The 20,647-nt window shown below is 46.7% G+C and overlaps 1 protein-coding gene across 3 annotated transcripts in view; it reads right to left on the bottom strand.

The window, feature by feature from the left end:
• LOC109875711 (S-adenosylhomocysteine hydrolase-like protein 1) overlaps positions 1 to 20,647 on the bottom strand; it is a 53,506-nt gene that overhangs the window by 11,769 nt on the left and 21,090 nt on the right. For 2 of the 3 annotated variants that reach the window (XM_031803831.1, XM_031803832.1), the window contains exons 2-8: positions 14,220 to 14,334; positions 13,827 to 13,970; positions 3,481 to 3,581; positions 3,061 to 3,163; positions 2,487 to 2,581; positions 1,539 to 1,645; positions 1,307 to 1,423 (exon numbers count right to left, since the gene is read on the bottom strand). In XM_031803831.1, the coding sequence (XP_031659691.1) occupies positions 1,307 to 1,423; positions 1,539 to 1,645; positions 2,487 to 2,581; positions 3,061 to 3,163; positions 3,481 to 3,581; positions 13,827 to 13,970; positions 14,220 to 14,334 (782 nt within the window). The remainder of the gene's footprint in view (positions 1 to 1,306; positions 1,424 to 1,538; positions 1,646 to 2,486; positions 2,582 to 3,060; positions 3,164 to 3,480; positions 3,582 to 13,826; positions 13,971 to 14,219; positions 14,335 to 20,647) is intronic. The other variant, XM_031803833.1, reaches the window with a different exon arrangement.

Consider the following 20,647-nt stretch of genomic DNA (forward strand, 5'->3'; position numbering starts at 1 on the left):
TCTGCAGCAGTAGTTATTGTACTGTATTCTACATGACAACTCCCTGTCCAGGATGGACTCTCTGCAGCAGTAGTTATTGTACTATATTCTACATGACAACTCCCCGTCCAGGATGGACTCTCTGCAGCAGTAGTTACTGCACTATATTCTACATGACAACTCCCTGTCCAGGATGGACTCTCTGCAGCAGTAGTTACTGTACTATATTCTACATGACAACTCCCCGTCCAGGATGGACTCTCTGCAGCAGTAGTTACTGTACTATATTCTACATGACAACTCCTCCTCACCCGTCCAGGATGGACTCTCTGCAGCAGTAGTTACTGTATTATATTCTACATGACAACTCCCTGTCCAGGATGGACTCTCTGCAGCAGTAGTTACTGCACTATATTCTACATGACAACTCCTCCTCACCCGTCCAGGATGGACTCTCTGCTGCAGTAGTTACTGTATTATATTCTACATGACAACTCCCTGTCCAGGATGGACTCTCTGCAGCAGTAGTTACTGCACTATATTCTACATGACAACTCCTCCTTACCCGTCCAGGATGGACTCTCTGCAGCAGTAGTTACTGCACTATATTCTACATGACAACTCCCTGTCCAGGATGGACTCTCTGCAGCAGTAGTTACTGCACTATATTCTACATGACAACTCCTCCTCACCCGTCCAGGATGGACTCTCTGCAGCAGTAGTTACTGCACTATATTCTACATGACAACTCCCTGTCCAGGATGGACTCTCTGCAGCAGTAGTTACTGCACTATATTCTACATGACAACTCCTCCTCACCCGTCCAGGATGGACTCTCTGCAGCAGTAGTTACTGCACTATATTCTACATGACAACTCCTCCTCACCCGTCCAGGATGGACTCTCTGCAGCAGTAGTTACTGTATTATATTCTACATGACAACTCCCTGTCCAGGATGGACTCTCTGCAGCAGTAGTTACTGCACTATATTCTACATGACAACTCCTCCTCACCCGTCCAGGATGGACTCTCTGCAGCAGTAGTTACTGCACTATATTCTACATGACAACTCCCTGTCCAGGATGGACTCTCTGCAGCAGTAGTTACTGCACTATATTCTACATGACAACTCCTCCTCACCCGTCCAGGATGGACTCTCTGCAGCAGTAGTTACTGCACTATATTCTACATGACAACTACCCGTCCAGGATGGACTCTCTGCAGCAGTAGTTACTGCACTATATTCTACATGACAACTCCCTGTCCAGGATGGACTCTCTGCAGCAGTAGTTACTGCACTATATTCTACATGACAACTCCTCCTCACCCGTCCAGGATGGACTCTCTGCAGCAGTAGAGGTTGTCAAACTTCTGCTTGGTAACCGAGTCGTTCACATTCATGGCCGGGACACACAGCTTGCCTGCCTTGGACAGCTGGTACAACCTGAGAATAAAGAAAGTAAAGACATAAAGCCACAGACTAACGGAGAATAAACTGGACCATTGATTTTTTTCCTGTGGATGTATGTGACCAATGTTTTAGGAAGGCTCTTTCTCACCTGTGGACTCCAGTGACACTCTCCTCCACGATGCCCTGAGCCTTCTTGAACACGCTGGGGTACTTCTTATAAACCCAGTGGGTCAGATCCCCTCCGTCATCCAGAATCTAACAATGACAGCACAATGGTAATATATATACAGTGCCTTGCGAAAGTATTTGGCCCCCTTGAACTTTGCGACCTTTTGCCACATTTCAGGCTTCAAACATAAAGATATAAAACTGTATTTTTTTGTGAAGAATCAACAACAAGTGGGACACAATCATGAAGTGGAACGACATTTATTGGATATTTCAAACTTTTTTAACAAATCAAAAACGTAAAAATTGGGCGTGCAAAATTATTCAGCCCCTTTACTTTCAGTGCAGCAAACTCTCTCCAGAAGTTCAGTGAGGATCTCTGAATGATCCAATGTTGACCTAAATGACTAATGATGATAAATACAATCCACCTGTGTGTAATCAAGTCTCCGTATAAATGCACCTGCACTGTGATAGTCTCAGAGGTCCGTTAAAAGCGCAGAGAGCATCATGAAGAACAAGGAACACACCAGGCAGGTCCGAGATACTGTTGTGAAGAAGTTTAAAGCCTGAAATGTGGCAAAAGGTCGCAAAGTTCAAGGGGGCCGAATACTTTCGCAAGGCACTATATATATATATTAAATGGTGAAATCAACAATCACCTTCCACAGTAGGGGTGGGGCAGCACTACATGATCAATGTCAAGCAGACCTTGGGGGCGAATGTGTGTGCATTTCCATTATCTGAAATACCTAAGGTGTGCATGATTTTGCTTGCCTGGTATGGAGTTTTCAGTATTGCGACAATTCCAATGGTTCAATTGTTCCTGGTAACTTAAATCAAGGACGTCTCAAGTGCATACATACAATAAATATTTAACCCAGCTCTGACGTAAAATCAATTATTGAATAGTTTAGTATTTAGGTACCATGTTGGCCTGCCAGCCTTCTTTGTTGACACAGCGGTCGATGCACCACCAAAAATCATCCTCTGACTCGCCCTTCCATGCAAACACAGGCACCCCTGTAGGGGAGAGGAGAGAGAGAGAGGAAGAAGATACTAGTATTTATTATGGCTGGGGGAGAGGAAGAGAGAAAATGAGATGAAACTATTATAATGGCTTGGGAGAGCGGGTGGGGGTAGGGGGAAAGAGAGATAGAGACACACAGAGACAGAAAGAGAGAGAGACAGAAAGACAAAGAGAGACAAAGAGAGACAGAAAGACAAAGAGAGACAAAGAGAGACAGAGAGAGACAGAAAGACAAAGCAAGAGACAGAAAGAGAGAGAGAGAGACAGAAAAAAATAGACAGAGACAGAGAGAGAAATAGATACAGAGAGAGAGAGACAGGAAGAGAGAGTGAGAGAAAGAAAGTGAGAGAGCGAGAGACCGAAAGAGAGAGGCAGAGAGAGAAAGAGAGTGAAAGACAGAAAGAGACAGAGAGAGAAAGAGAGCCAGACAGAAAGAGAGAGAGAGGGTCCACTATGTGATGTGTGTTCTTACCAGTCTCTGCCAGGGCAGCCGCCACCTCGTTCTGAGTAGAGTAGATGTTACAGGCTGTCCAACGACACTGAGCTCCAAGAGCTACCAGGGTCTCTATCAGAACCTGGGGGCAACACACAAACACGATAAGCTCTTACATTGAGGTAAATGTAAACCATAAAAAATAACACCAAAATCTATCTATCTAGCTGTAATCTGACATGTCTGGAGCAAAGTGCTTTAAGCGAAGCTGTTCATCATCACTGAATGTCTGATTCATTTGACAGTCAGGAAAGGCAAAGACAGTATGATTGTATTACTGGAGGAGGCAGCAAAAACAACAAAAAGCCACTATCTTTGCCCCAGTTAGAGGCTTCTCATATACTGTAGGTCTATGGATCTAAGATGGTGGATGGTGGATGAGAAAGCAAGATAACCTACTGCAGTCTGAGCTGTGATATGGGTGCAGCCCACTATCTTTGCCCCAGCTAGAGGCTTCTCAGCCTGGGCTCTCTTCCTCAGGGAGATCAGGGCTGACATATCTGTGTGGGGGGGGGGGATACAGAGAGTGGGATAAAGGTGAGAGGTTAAGGATTTGGATGTGGGAGAGCAAAACAGTGAATGAGAGATTAAAACGGTAATATCTTATGTTTCACCAAGTCTTGGATGAACGACGACATTAAGAACATACAACTGGCGGGTTATGCACTCTATTGACAGGATAGAACAGCAGACTCTGGTAAGACAAGGGGCGGGGGCCTTTGCATATATGTAAACAGCTGGTGCACGATATCTAAGGAAGTCTCGAGGTTTTGCTCGCCTGAGGTAGAGCATCTCATGATAAGCTGTAGACAACACTATCAACCTAGATAGCTATGAAAAATTCAGAAGAAAACTATCTACATACCACCACAGACGGATGCCAGCACTAAAACCGAAACTAAATGAGCTGTATACCGCCATAAGCAAACAGGAAAATGCTCATCCAGAGGCGGCACTCCTAGTGGCCTGGGGCGGCAGGGTAGCAAGGAGAGGAAGCATATAAGAACCCAGAAGCTTATAAGAAATCCCGCTATGCCCTCTGCCGAACCATCAAACAGGCAAAGCGTCAACAGAGGACTAAGATTGAATCGTACTACACCGGCTGCAACGCTCGTTGGATGTGGCAGGGCTTGCAAACTATTACAGACTACAAAGGGAAGCACAGCCGAGAGCTGCCCAGTGACACGAGCCTACCAGACGAGCTAAATTGCTTGCTTTGAGGCAAGTAACACTGAAACATGCATGGGAGCATCAGCTGTTCCGGACGACTGTGTGATCACGCTCTCCGCAGCCGATGTGAGTAAGACCTCTAAACAGGTCAACATTCACAAGGCCACAGGGCCAGATGGATTACCAGGACGTTTACTGCGAGCATGCGCTGACTAACTGACAAGTGTCTTCACTGACATTTTCAACCTCTCCCTGTCTGAGTCTGTAATAGCAACATGTTTCAAGCAGACCACCATAGTTCCTGTGCCTAAGAACACTAAGATAACCTGCCTAAATGACTACCGATCCGTAGCACTCACGTCTGTAGCCATGAAATGCTTTGAAAGGCTGGTCACGGCTCACATCAACACCATTATCCCAGAAACCCTAGACCCACTCCAATTTGCATACCCCACAAACAGATCCACAGATTATGCAATCTCTATTGCATCCACACTGCCCTTTCCCACCTGGACAAAAGGAACACCTACAGTATGTGAGAATGCTGTTCATTGACTACAGCTCAGTGTTTAACACCATAGTGCCCTCAAAGAGCATCACTAAGCTAAGGACCCTGGGACTAAACACATCTGCCACGCTGATCCTCAACACGGGGACCCCTCAGGGGTATGTGCTCAGTACCCTCCTGTACTCCTGTTCACTCATGACTGCACGGCCAGGCACGACTCCAACACCATCATTAAGTTTGCTGATGACACAACAGCGGTAGGCCTGATCACGACAACGATGAGACAGCCTATAGGGAGGAGGTCAGAGACCTGACAGTGTGGTGCAAGGACAACAACCTCTTCCTCAATGTGATCAAAACAAAGGAAAAGATTGTGGACTACATGAAAAGGAGGACCAAGCACGCCCCCCATTCTCATCGATGGGGCTGTAGTGGAGCAGGTTGAGAGCTTCAAGTTCATTGGCGTCGACATCACCAACAAACTATCACGGCCCAAGCACACCAAGACAGTTGTGAAGAGGGCTCGACAAAACATATTCCCCCTCAGGAGACTGAAAAGATTTGTCATGGGCACCCAGATCCTCAAAACGTTTTACAGCTGCACCATCGAGAGCATCCTGACGGGTTGCATCACTGCCTGGTATGGCAACTGCTCGGCCTCCGACTGCAAGGCACTACAGAGTGCCAAGCTTCCTGCCATCCAGGACCTCTATACCAGGCGGTGTCAGAGGAAGGCCCCAAAAATGGTCAAAGTCTCCAGTCACCCTAGTCATAGTCACACCGCCTGGTATAGAGGTCCTGGTCATACACTCTCTGCTACTACACGGCAAGCGGTATAGAGCCTCTTGGATCAAGGTCCAAGAGGCTTCTAAACACCTTCTACCCCCAAGCCATAAGACTCCTGAACAGCTAATCAAATGGCTACCCAGACTATTTTCACCCCCCCCCCCCTACACTGCTGCTACTCTCTGTTACCATCTATGCATAGTCACTTTAATAACTCTGCCTACATGTACATATTACCTCAATGACCAAGACACTGGTGCCCCCGTGTGGGGCGGCAGGGTAGCCTAGTGGTTAGAGCGTTGGACTAGTAACCGGAAGGTTGCAAGTTCAAACCCTCGAGCTGACAAGGTACAAATCTGTCGATCTGCCCCAGAACAGAGTGTTCCTAGGCTGTCATTGAAAATAAGAATTTGTTCTTAACTGACTTGCCTAGTTAAATAAAGGTAAAATACAATAAATAAAACACTGACTCTGTACTGGTACCCCCTGTATATAGCCTCCACATTGACTCTGTACTGGTACCCCCTGTATATAGCCTCCACATTGACTCTGTACCGGTACCCCCTGTATATAGCCTCCACATTGACTCTGTACCAGTACCCCCTGTATATAGCCTCCACATTGACTCTGTACCGGTACCCCCTGTATATAGCCTCCACATTGACTCTGTACCGGTACCCCCTGTATATAGCCTCCACATTGACTCTGTATCGGTACCCCCTGTATATAGTCTCCACATTGACTCTGTACTGGTACCCCCTGTATATAGCCTCCACATTGACTCTGTACCGGTACCTCCTGTATATAGCCTCCACATTGACTCTGTATCGGTACCCCCTGTATATAGCCTCCACATTGACTCTGTACAGGTACCCCCTGTATATAGCCTCCACATTGACTCTGTACCGGTACCCCCTGTATATAGCCTCCACATTGACTCTGTACCGGTACCTCCTGTATATAGCCTCCACATTGACTCTGTACCGGTACCCCCTGTATATAGCCTCCACATTGACTCTGTACCGGTACCCCCTGTATATAGCCTCCACATTGACTCTGTACCGGTACCCCCTGTATATAGCCTCCACATTGACTCTGTACCGGTACCCCCTGTATATAGTCTCCACATTGACTCTGTACCGGTACCCCCTGTATATAGCCTCCACATTGACTCTGTACCGGTACCCCCTGTATATAGCCTCCACATTGACTCTGTACCGGTACCCCCTGTATATAGCCTCCACATTGACCTCGTGTACTGGTACCCCCTGTATATAGTCTCCACATTGACTCTGTACTGGTACCCCCTGTATATAGCCTCCACATTGACTCTGTACCGTAATACCCGTATATAGCCTCCACATTGACTCTGTACTGGTACCCCCTGTATATAGTCTCCACATTGACTCTGTACTGGTACCCCTGTATATAGTCTCCACATTGACTCTGTACTGGTACCCCCTTGTATATAGTCTCCACATTGACTCTGTACCGTTACCCCCTGTATATAGCCCTCCACATTTGACTCTGGTACCGGTACCCCCTGTATTATAGGCCTCCACATTGACTCGTAACCGGTACCTCCTGTTATATAGCCTCCACATTGACTCCTGTAGCCGGGTACCCCCTTGTATAAGCCTCCAATTGACTTGTACCGTTCCCCCGTGTATATAGCCTCCCACATTGACTCGTGTACCGGTACCCCCTGTATATAGCCTCCACATTGACTCTGTACCGGTACCCCCTTGTATATAGCCTCCACATTGACTCTGTACCGGTACACCCCTGTATATAGCCTCCACATGACTCTGTACCGGTACCCCCTGTATATAGTCTCCACATTGACTCTGTACCGGTACCCCGCTGTATATAGCCTCCACATTTGACTCTGTACCGGTACCACCTGTATATAGCCTCCACATTGACTCTGTACCGGTACCCCCTGTATAGTCCTCCACATTGACTTCTGTACTGGTACCCCCTGTATATAGTCCTCCACCATTGACTCTGTACTGGTACCCCCTGTATATAGCCTCCACATTGACTCTGTACGTAATACCCTGTAATATAGCCTCCACATTGACTCTGTACTGGTACCCCCTTGTATATAGTCTCCACATTGACTCTGTACTGGTACCCCCTGTATATAGTCTCCACATTGACTCTGTACTGGTACCCCCTGTATATAGTCTCCACATTGACTCTGTACTGGTACCCCCTGTATATAGCCTCCATATTGATTCTGTACTGGTACCCCCTGTATATAGCCTCCACATTGACTCTGTACCGGTACCCCCTGTATATAGCCTCCACATTGACTCTGTACTGGTACCCCCTGTATATAGCCTCCACATTGACTCTGTACCGGTACCCCCTGTATATAGCCTCCACATTGACTCTGTACTGTAATACCCTGTATATAGCCTCCACATTGACTCTGTACCGGTACCCCCTGTATATAGTCTCCACATTGACTCTGTACCGGTACCCCCTGTATATAGCCTCCACATTGACTCTGTACCGTTACCCCCTGTATATAGCCTCCACATTGACTCTGTACTGGTACCCCCTGTATATATCCTCCACATTGACTCTGTACCGGTACCCCCTGCATATAGCCTCCACATTGACTCTGTACCGGTACCCCCTGTATATAGCCTCCACATTGACTCTGTACCGGTACCCCCTGTATATAGCCTCCACATTGACTCTGTACTGGTACCCCCTGTATATAGCCTCCACATTGACTCTGTACTGGTACCCCCTGTATATAGCCTCCACATTGACTCTGTACCAGTACCCCTGTATATAGCCTCCACTTTGACTCTGTACCGGTACCCCCTGTATATAGCCTCCACATTGACTCTGTACCGGTACACCCTGTATATAGCCTCCACATTGACTCTGTACTGGTACCCCCCTGTATATAGTCTCCACATTGACTCTGTACTGGTACCCCCTGTATATAGTCTCCACATTGACTCTGTACTGGTACCCCCTGTATATAGTCTCCACATTGACTCTGTACTGGTACCCCCTGTATATAGCCTCCATATTGATTCTGTACTGGTACCCCCTGTATATAGCCTCCACATTGACTCTGTACGGTACCCCCTGTATATAGCCTCCACATTGACTGTACTGTACTGTATATAGCCTCCACATCTCGTACTGGTACCCCCTGTATATAGCCTCCACATTGACTCTGTACCGGTACCCCCTGTATATAGCCTCCACATTGACTCTGTACGGTACCCCCTGTATATAGCCTCCACATTGACTCTGTACCGGTACCCCCTGTATATAGCCTCCACATTGACTCTGTACCGGTACCCCCTGTATATAGCCTCCACATTGACTCTGTACCGGTACCCCTGTATATAGCCTCCACATTGACTCTGTACCGGTACCCCCTGTATATAGCCTCCACATTGACTCTGTACCGGTACCCCCTGTATATAGCCTCCACATTGACTCTGTACCGGTACCCCCTGTATATAGCCTCCACATTGACTCTGTACCGGTACCCCCTGTATATAGCCTCCACATTGACTCTGTACCGGTACCCCCTGTATATAGCCTCCACATTGACTCTGTATAAGAGACAGGTATATAGCCTCCACATTGACTCTGTACCGGTACCCCCTGTATATAGCCTCCACATTGACTCTGTACCGGTACCCCCTGTATATAGCCTCCACATTGACTCTGTACCGGTACCCCCTGTATATAGCCTCCACATTGACTCTGTACCGGTACCCCCTGTATATAGCCTCCACATTGACTCTGTACCGGTACCCCCTGTATATAGCCTCCACATTGACTCTGTACCGGTACCCCCTGTATATAGCCTCCACATTGACTCTGTACCGGTACCCCCTGTATATAGCCTCCACATTGACTCTGTACCGGTACCCCCTGTATATAGCCTCCACATTGACTCTGTACCGGTACCCCCTGTATATAGCCTCCACATTGACTCTGTACCGGTACCCCCTGTATATAGCCTCCACATTGACTCTGTACCGGTACCCCCTGTATATAGCCTCCACATTGACTCTGTACCGGTACCCCCTGTATATAGCCTCCACATTGACTCTGTACCGGTACCCCCTGTATATAGCCTCCACATTGACTCTGTACCGGTACCCCCTGTATATAGCCTCCACATTGACTCTGTACCGGTACCCCCTGTATATAGCCTCCACATTGACTCTGTACCGGTACCCCCTGTATATAGCCTCCACATTGACTCTGTACCGGTACCCCCTGTATATAGCCTCCACATTGACTCTGTACCGGTACCCCCTGTATATAGCCTCCACATTGACTCTGTACCGGTACCCCCTGTATATAGCCTCCACATTGACTCTGTACCGGTACCCCCTGTATATAGCCTCCACATTGACTCTGTACCGGTACCCCCTGTATATAGCCTCCACATTGACTCTGTACCGGTACCCCCTGTATATAGCCTCCACATTGACTCTGTACCGGTACCCCCTGTATATAGCCTCCACATTGACTCTGTACCGGTACCCCCTGTATATAGCCTCCACATTGACTCTGTACTGGTACCCCTGTATATAGCCTCCACATTGACTCTGTACCGGTACCCCCTGTATATAGCCTCCACATTGACTCTGTACCGGTACCCCCTGTATATAGCCTCCACATTGACTCTGTACGGTACCCCCTGTATATAGCCTCCACATTGACTCTGTACTGGTACCCCCTGTATATAGCCTCCACATTGGACTCTGTACGGTACCCCCTGTATATAGCCTCCACATTGACTCTGTACCTGTACCCCCTGTATATAGCTCCACATTGACTCTGTACCTGGTACCCCCTGTATATAGCCTCCACATTGACTCTGTACTGGTACCCCCTGTATATAGCCTCCACATTGACTCTGTACCGGTACCCCCTGTATATAGCCTCCACATTGACTCTGTACTGGTACCCCCTGTATATAGCCTCCACATTGACTCTGTACCGGTACCCCCTGTATATAGCCTCCACATTGACTCTGTACTGGTACCCCCTGTATATAGCCTCCACATTGACTCTGTACCGGTACCCCCTGTATATAGCCTCCACATTGACTCTGTACTGGTACCCCCTGTATATAGCCTCCACATTGACTCTGTACTGGTACCCCTGTATATAGCCTCCACATTGACTCTGTACCGGTACCCCCTGTATATAGCCTCCACATTGACTCTGTACTGGTACCCCCTGTATATAGCCTCCACATTGACTCTGTACCGGTACCCCCTGTATATAGCCTCCACATTGACTCTGTACTGGTACCCCCTGTATATAGCCTCCACATTGACTCTGTACGGTACCCCCTGTATATAGCCTCCACATTGACTCTGTACCGGTACCCCCTGTATAAGCCTCCACATTGACTCTGTACTGGTACCCCTGTATATAGCCTCCACATTGACTCTGTACCGGTACCCCCTGTATATAGCCTCCACATTGACTCTGTACCGGTACCCCCTGTATATAGCCTCCACATTGACTCTGTACCGGTACCCCTGTATATAGCCTCCACATTGACTCTGTACCGGTACCCCCTGTATATAGCCTCCACATTGACTCTGTACCGGTACCCCCTGTATATAGCCTCCACATTGACTCTGTACCGGTACCCCCTGTATATAGCCTCCACATTGACTCTGTACGGTACCCCCTGTATATAGCCTCCACATTGACTCTGTACCGGTACCCCCTGTATATAGCCTCCACATTGACTCTGTACCGGTACCCCCTGTATATAGCCTCCACATTGACTCTGTACCGGTACCCCCTGTATATAGCCTCCACATTGACTCTGTACCGGTACCCCCTGTATATAGCCTCCACATTGACTCTGTACGGTACCCCCTGTATATAGCCTCCACATTGACTCTGTACTGGTACCCCCTGTATATAGCCTCCACATTGACTCTGTACCGGTACCCCCTGTATATAGCCTCCACATTGACTCTGTACCGGTACCCCCTGTATATAGCCTCCACATTGACTCTGTACCGGTACCCCCTGTATATAGCCTCCACATTGACTCTGTACTGGTACCCCCTGTATATAGCCTCCACATTGACTCTGTACCGGTACCCCTGTATATAGCCTCCACATTGACTCTGTACCGTACCGTAATACCCTGTATATAGCCTCCACATTGACTCTGTACCGGTACCCCCTGTATATAGCCTCCACATTGACTCTGTACCGGTACCCCTCTGTATATAGCCTCCACATTGACTCTGTACCGGTACCCCCTGTATATAGCCTCCACATTGACTCTGTACCGGTACCCCCTGTATATAGCCTCCACATTGACTCTGTACCGGTACCCCCTGTATATAGCCTCCACATTGACTCTGTACTGGTACCCCCTGTATATAGCCTCCACATTGACTCTGTACTGGTACCCCCTGTATATAGCCTCCACATTGACTCTGTACCGTAATACCCTGTATATAGCCTCCACATTGACTGTACCGTAATACCCTGTATATAGCCTCCACATTGACTCTGTACCGTAATACCCTGTATATAGCCTCCACATTGACTCTGTACCAGTACCGCCTGTATATAGTCTCCACATTGACTCTGTACCGTAATACCCTGTATATAGCCTCCACATTGACTCTGTACCGTAATACCCTGTATATAGCCTCCACATTGACTCTCTACCGTAATACCCTGTATATAGCCTCCACATTGACTCTGTACCGTAATACCCTGTATATAGCCTCCACATTGACTCTGTACCGTAATACCCTGTATATAGCCTCCACATTGACTCTGTACCGTAATACCCTGTATATAGCCTCCACATTGACTCTGTACCGTAATACCCTGTATATAGCCTCCACATTGACTCTGTACCGTAATACCCTGTATATAGCCTCCACATTGACTCTGTACCGTAATACCCTGTATATAGCCTCCACATTGACTCTGTACCGTAATACCCTGTATATAGCCTCCACATTGACTCTGTACCGTAATACCCTGTATATAGCCTCCACATTGACTCTGTACCGTAATACCCTGTATATAGCCTCCACATTGACTCTGTACCGTAATACCCTGTATATAGCCTCCACATTGACTCTGTACCGTAATACCCTGTATATAGCCTCCACATTGACTCTGTACCGTAATACCCTGTATATAGCCTCCACATTGACTCTGTACCGTAATACCCTGTATATAGCCTCCACATTGACTCTGTACCGTAATACCATGTATATAGCCTCCACATTGACTCTGTACCGTAATACCCTGTATATAGCCTCCACATTGACTCTGTACCGTAATACCATGTATATAGCCTCCACATTGACTCTGTACCGTAATACCCTGTATATAGCCTCCACATTGACTCTGTACCGTAATACCCTGTATATAGCCTCCACATTGACTCTGTACCGTAATACCCTGTATATAGCCTGGGCTATTGTTATTTACTGCTGCTCTTTATTTATTATTTTCTCTTCCTTTTTTGGGTGTATTTTCTTAAAACTGCATTGTTGGTTAAGTATGTAAGTAAGCATTTTCTGTATCCGGGCGCATGTGACAAATACAATTTGATTTGATTTAAGATGAGGATAGGAAAAGCATTGACCCCCACCCCTCCATTTGTTTTGTACACTGCTGCTACTCACTGTTTATTATCTATGGATAGTCACTTCACCCCTACCTACATGTACACATTACCTCTAACCTGTACTCCCACACACTGACTCAGTACCGGTACCACCTGTATATAGTCTCGCTATTGTTATGTTATTGTGTCACTTTTAAAAAATGTATTATGTTTTAACTTTTGTTTATTAGGTAAATATTTTCTTAGCTCTTCTTAAAACTGCACTGTTGGTTAAGGGATTTGTAAGTAAACATTTCACGGTAAGGTTCTACACTTGTTGTATTCGGCGTATGTGACTAATAAAGTTTGATTTGATTTGTATGCTGTATCTTCTTATTACTGATGCGGAGACGGTCCTCGGCGAGGTGCATGGCAGCTCTAAGCACTCTGCAGCCTCTAATCCACTGATCCTGAATCAGCACTTACACTTATAATTTTCACAATAATGAGCCCAGCCAATATAAGCTGTACTGGGCTGGCCTGATTGCAAATCTACCATAGTTGCTATCAGAACGATGACTGAAAGTGTGCTCAAAGACAGTGGATGCCAGAAAGTGGATGCAAAGACAGTGGATGCCTGAAAATAGATGCCAGACAGTGGTAATTCCACACCTTGTTCTGCGATCTCGATCTCCCGTCTGCCGAACTCTGCCTGTTTGACGTTCTTAACGCAGAAGTCGCTGCTGCCCTTGGAGTTGGCCTGGGCCTTGTCCCGAGGAGAGGTCTCGTCATCTGAGCTGTCTGAGTAGGATGCAGCTGGACATTGTGTTGGTGGAGGGGGGGAGAACAAAGAGTCAGAGACACATAAGGAAGTGATTTCTGGTCTACCAGTCTATAGCAGTGTAGTGTAGTGTAGTAGCTTGACATGGTCTGTTACATCAGTTGAATAATAGAAGGATTGTCAGCTAATAACAGATGTATGATCCTCGACTGAGGACTTTTGCTACCTTGTTAATCACCAGCACCTATTGCTGTGTGTGTGTGTACCGTGTGTGTGTGATCTACCCGAGCTGTAGCTATCTGTGGAGGACTGGGAGATGGAGCGAGAGAGGGAGCGCCGGCCAGCCTTAGTGGGGTACTTCTGAAACTCCTGTTTATCCTCCGCGTTAGCAAACTGGATCTGAAGAAGAAGAAGAAGGGGGGGGGGGGGGTATGAGTTACCCACCTGCTTACATTATGGTGTAAACTTTATTCAGTGAGATGGGGTGAGTCAGATACAGTCAGTGAGCCTGTAGTGAGTCAGAGATACAGTCAGTGAGACTGTAGTGAGTCAGAGACACAGTCAGAGCCTGCAGTGAGTCAGATATACAGTCAGAGAGCTGGTGGTGAGTCAGATATACAGTCAGTGAGCCTGTAGTGAGTCAGAGACAGTCAGATATACAGTCAGAGAGCCTGTGGTGAGTCAGATATACAGTCAGAGAGCCTGTGGTGAGTCAGAGATACAGTCAGTGAGCCTGTAGTGAGTCAGATATACAGTCAGAGAGCCTGTGTTGAGTCAGAGATAGTCAGTGAGCCTGTAGTGAGTCAGATATACAGTCAGTGAGCCTGTGGTGAGTCAGATATACAGTCAGTGAGCCTGTAGTGAGTCAGAGACAGTCAGATATACAGGCAGAGAGCCTGTAGTGAGTCAGATATACAGTCAGAGAGCCTGTGGTGAGTCAGAGATACAGTCAGTGAGCCTGTAGTGAGTCAGATATACAGTCAGAGAGCCTGTGTTGAGTCAGAGATAGTCAGTGAGCCTGTAGTGAGTCAGATATACAGTCAGTGAGCCTGTAGTGAGTCAGATATACAGTCAGAGAGCCTGTGTTGAGTCAGAGATAGTCAGTGAGCCTGTAGTGAGTCAGATATACAGTCAGTGAGCCTGTGGTGAGTCAGAGATACAGTCAGTGAGCCTGTGGTGAGTCAGATATACAGTCAGAGAGCCTGTAGTGAGTCAGATATACAGTCAGTGAGCCTGTGGTGAGTCAGAGATACAGTCAGTGAGCCTGTGGTGAGTCAGAGATACAGTCAGTGAGCCTGTGGTGAGTCAGATATACAGTCAGTGAGCCTGTGGTGAGTCAGAGATACAGTCAGTGAGCCTGTGGTGAGTCAGAGATACAGTCAGTGAGCCTGTGGTGAGTCAGAGATACAGTCAGTGAGCCTGTAGTGAGTCAGAGATACAGTCAGTGAGCCTGTGGTGAGTCAGAGATACAGTCAGTGAGCCTGTGGTGAGTCAGATATACAGTCAGTGACATGTTACAGTGTTTAATGAGGAGGGGACCAGATCTATGGAGTTCTATAGAGATCTGCTATAATATTTGGGTTACAGGACAGTAGTTCTCCAGGAACAGGGTTGGAGTGAAAACCTACAGGACAGTAGTTCTCCAGGAACAGGGTTGGAGTGAAAACCTACAGGACAGTAGTTCTCCAGGAACAGGGTTGGAGTGAAAACCTACAGGACAGTAGTTCTCCAGGAACAGGGTTGGAGTGAAAACATTACAGGAGGGTAGCAGACTGTCAAGTGCACCGTCTGATTGCTCCTCATTACACACCACAGACCAGCAAATATTCTTCACATCATCAACATATGAATCACTACAAAACATATTGTATGACCTCTTATACACTATATTAGGACCAGCCTGACCTCTTATACACTATATTAGGACCAGCCTTTGGAACTGTGGTTTTCCTAGATATGGCTACTATATTGTGATCACTACATCCCATGGATCTGGATACTGATTTAGAGCACATTTCAGCAGCGTTAGTAAAGATGTGATCAATACATGTTGATGATTTCATTCCTGTACTGTATGTATGTAACTACCCTGGCAGGTTGACTGATAACCTGATCCAGGCTGCAGGCACTGGTAACAGTTAGAAGTTGTTTCTTGAGTGGGCAGCTGGATGAAAGCCAGACAATATTTATTTTAAATCACCCAGAATATATACTTCTCTGTTGATGTCACATACATTATCAAGCATTTCACACATATTATCCAGATGCTGACTGTTAACACTTGGTGGTCTATAGCAGCTTCCCACCAGAATGGGCTTTAGGTGAGGCAGATGAACATGTAGCCAGATTACTTCAACAGTATTTAACATTAGATAATCTCTTAAGCTTTACAGGAATGTGGTTCTGAATATAGACCGCAACACTGACTCCGTTGGCATTTCTGTCTTTTCGGTCGATGTTAGAACCATGAATTGCTACCACTGTATCTTCAAATGTATTATCTAAGTGAGTTTCAGAGATACATGATTGGGGATTCATAAATTAAATGACTTACATTGTGTTTGCCAATGCCCCTAAGATCATGTACATTTGATGCAGCATTATGACGACTCATTGTCACAGTGGTAGGGATTAACTGAGCTGGTCTTGGATCATTTACCAGCCATTGTTTCAACGCAGCCTTGAAATACGTGGATAGTCCAGGAGCCAAGATGATTTTGGAAGGACTCCGTCATTCCTGTAGAGAATCTTCTGTTTCCAGAAGGTGTCAAAGTTATCTATAAAAGTGACTCCAGCAGAGCTACAGTAGTATTTTAGTCAGATGTGTAATCTGCGGCCCAACGATGGTACTGGACCTGGAATTATTGGCCGTTTTTTTTTGTTGTCTTTTAATGCTAAAATCACTTCTTTAAAATCAATTTTCAAATGTTCCGAGCTAGCTCTTCTGATGGAATTTGACCCCACATGAACTACGACAGTGTCATCTCCCAGCGCCTGTCGTGGAACAGTCGGAAGCAGCCATGTTATGTTCTGTACTTGTGCTCCTGGGTAGAACAGGGTTTTTGCCTTGGGAACTGAGATGTTTCTCACCATAGAGCAGCCGATGATGACAGCTGCTGTAGATGTTGAATGGGCTGGTCTATCAGGCAGCCTCACGGTCTGGTGAGCTCCGAGGATTTGAACCAGAGGTAAAAGCCACCGGAGAGGGAGACAGAACCGAGGACGAAGAAGCAGGTACCTCCAGATCCGATCTTGATTGGGAAGCCACCAAGGAAGAAGGTGCCGGAACCTCTGGATCCAGGGTGGCACAGCTGTTTCTGGTCTGTGTCAATTCCATGCTCAACATCTCCATGGAGACCCCCGTTGCCAAAGGGTGCCTTCTTCGACTTCCACGGCGAGTGACGTACCTCCATGGCTGGTTGGTTTGGTCGAGAACAGCTCCGTTCTCCAGGGAAGGGGGAGACCCCTTCTGCCGAGCACCGGCCAGTCGGCTGTGGAGAGCCGACACGGCAGCGAAACTTCCAGCAGACCAGAGCAGCGTCCGGCTACTGGGGTACACACTGACTTTCAATGTAGCAACTGCTAGCTTGCGGAGGACTACAGGAGCGAAGTAGCTCCTCTTAGCAAGCAAGTAGCAAACCTACATAAACTACAGGAGAACCCACACCCACCTACTTTTTATTTTTCTGTCCAGAAACAGGGTTGGAGAGTAAACCTACAGGAGGGTAGCTGTCCAGAAACAGGGTTGGAGAGTAAACCTACAGGAGGGTAGCTGTCCAGAAACAGGGTTGGAGAGTAAACCTACAGGAGGGTAGCTGTCCAGAAACAGGGTTGGAGAGTAAACCTACAGGAGGGTATCTGTCCAGAAACGTGGTTTCTTGCCTTGCTCTAGATTCTTTACCTACAGTACCTATATAACATGTTCCTAAACCTGACATACTTCACATCAAATGTATATAACCAAATAACAGGGATTAACAGTACATTTCCTGACGGTAGGCTACCACATGAGCATTCATCAAAGTGCATTGTGGGCCGCCATTGTATAGCCTAGGCTACTAGTCTACTTCGTGGGGATAAGAGGGTGGCAAAAAAATACATCTTTCCTAGGGCAGCATATCGACCAGGACCAGTCCTAATCAGCACCGATTAGTCTATAAACTAAGAAGAGATACGGTATCAAATTATACTATACCAGGTTGGATAAGATTGGCGCATTGTCCATTTGACACAACGTTAGCACATTATAGGTCTCAGAGCACAACCTTGTCGACTGCTGTTGAATAATTAACGAATAGGTCAGACACATCCAACTTCTTTTTTTAAACACCAATTTATTTATTTATTTACTAGCAAGCAATGAAAATGTGTATTGTGTGAAAGAAAGTCCACACTTCAAATTATTTTTTGACTTGAAGCGCCATAGCCTACAGCTGTCTTAGCTGCTGGAGCATCAGAGGACAGGTGGAAAGAGGAGGAGAGTTGAATAGAAAGACTAAGTTAGCAAAACAACTGCTTATAATCTTTAGTAAACACATCTATTTAACTGTCAGTAACACAGTTATTCAATTACCTTCACAGCCTTCAGCCCTGTTTATACTTGGTTCTAACATGCATCCTTTGTCCTGATCTTGTCCACATTCCGATTGTGCCCACATTTTTTATACAAGTGTAGACCATTAAAAGACATTGTGATCTGATTGTGATCTTCCTGGTAGTCAAGCATTGTGTTTTGATATCAATCTGGATGGTCCAACTATTAAAATCATTATACTGGTCTCAAAAAATGATTGACGGGTAACACCATTGAATGGTACTAAAATATATTAATTAATCTTATTTTGAAAAGAGAACCTGGTCACAATGTTGACACAGTGGAAGGACAAGAGACATTTTATTACAATGTGTAAATGGGACAAACCTTGACCAGATAGTAATTGGATCATATTGATCATGTCACGAAACTCACTTGTTAGCACAAGGCTCTAGTTTCTGTAAATATAAAGACAAATCAGATTGTATTTCACCAGAACTTATTACTGCATTTCTTTCTTTCTTGTTTATTTCACCTTTATTTAACCAGGTAGGCTAGTTGAGAACACCTTTATTTAACCAGGTAGGCCAGTTGAGAACACCTTTATTTAACCAGGTAGGCTAGTTGAGAACACCTTTATTTAACCAGGTAGGCCAGTTGAGAACACCTTTATTTAACCAGGTAGGCCAGTTGAGAACAAGTTCTCATTTACAATTGCGACCTGGCCAAGATAAAGCAAAGCAGTGCGACAAAAAAACAACAGAGTTACACATGGAATAAACAAACATACAATCAATAATACAATTGATAAATCTATATACAGTGTGTGCAAGTGGAGTAAAGAGGTAAGGCAATAAATAGGCCAATAGTAGCGAAGTAATTACAGTTTAGCAAATGAACACTGGGGTGATAGATGAGCAGATGATGTGCAAGTAGAGATACTGGTGTGCAAAAGAGAAAAAAAGTAAATAACAGATGGACTAAGTACAGCTGCAGCGATCGGTAAGCTGCTCAGATAGCTGATGCTTAAAGTTAGTGAGGGAGATATGTCTCCAACTTCAGCTATTTTTGCAATTTGTTCCAGTCATTGGCAGCAGAGAACTGGAAGGAAAGGCGACCAAAGCAGGTGTTGGCTTTGACCAGTGAAATATACCTGCAGGAGCGCATGCTACGGGTGGGTGTTGTTATGGTGACCAGTGAGCTGAGATAAGGCGGAGCTTTACCTAGCAAAGACTTATAGATGACCTGGAGCCAGTGTATATAAAGTTGTTATCAAAGTGAATGGTAAACCAACCCCATTGGGGTGGCAGGGTAGCCTAGTGGTTAGAGTGTAGAGGTGGCAGGGTAGCCTAGTGGTTAGAGTGTAGGGGCGGCAGGTAGCCTAGTGGTTAGAGTGTAGGGGTGGCAAGTAGCCTAGTGGTTAGAGTGTAGAGGTGGCATGGCAGCCTAGTGGTTACAGTGTAGGGGTGGCAGGTAGCCTAGTGGTTAGAGTGTAGGGGCGGCAGGTAGCCTAGTGGTTAGAGTGTAGGGGCGGCAGGTAGCCTAGTGGTTAGAGTGTAGGGGTGGCAGGTAGCCTAGTGGTTAGAGTGTAGGGGTGGCAGGTAGCCTAGTGGTTAGAGTGTAGGGGCGGCAGGTAGCCTAGTGGTTAGAGTGTAGGGGTGGCAAGTAGCCTAGTGGTTAGAGTGTAGAGGTGGCAGGGTAGCCTAGTGGTTAGAGTGTAGGGGCGGCAGGTAGCCTAGTGGTTAGAGTGTAGGGGTGGCAAGTAGCCTAGTGGTTAGAGTGTAGAGGTGGCATGGTAGCCTAGTGGTTACAGTGTAGGGGTGGCAGGTAGCCTAGTGGTTAGAGTGTAGGGGCGGCAGGTAGCCTAGTGGTTAGAGTGTAGGGGCGGCAGGTAGCCTAGTGGTTAGAGTGTAGGGGTGGCAGGTAGCCTAGTGGTTAGAGTGTAGGGGTGGCAGGTAGCCTAGTGGTTAGAGTGTAGGGGCGGCAGGTAGCCTAGTGGTTAGAGTGTGGGGGCGGCAGGTAGTCTAGTGGTTAGAGTGTAGGGGTGGCAGGTAGCCTAGTGGTTAGAGTGTAGGGGTGGCAGGTAGCCTAGTGGTTAGAGTGTAGGGGTGGCAGGTAGCCTAGTTGTTAGAGTGTAGGGGTGGCAGGTAGCCTAGTGGTTAGAGTGTAGAGGTGGCA

Source organism: Oncorhynchus kisutch, linkage group LG24 (genome assembly GCF_002021735.2).
Source record: "Oncorhynchus kisutch isolate 150728-3 linkage group LG24, Okis_V2, whole genome shotgun sequence".
NCBI classification, from domain to species: domain Eukaryota; kingdom Metazoa; phylum Chordata; class Actinopteri; order Salmoniformes; family Salmonidae; genus Oncorhynchus; species Oncorhynchus kisutch.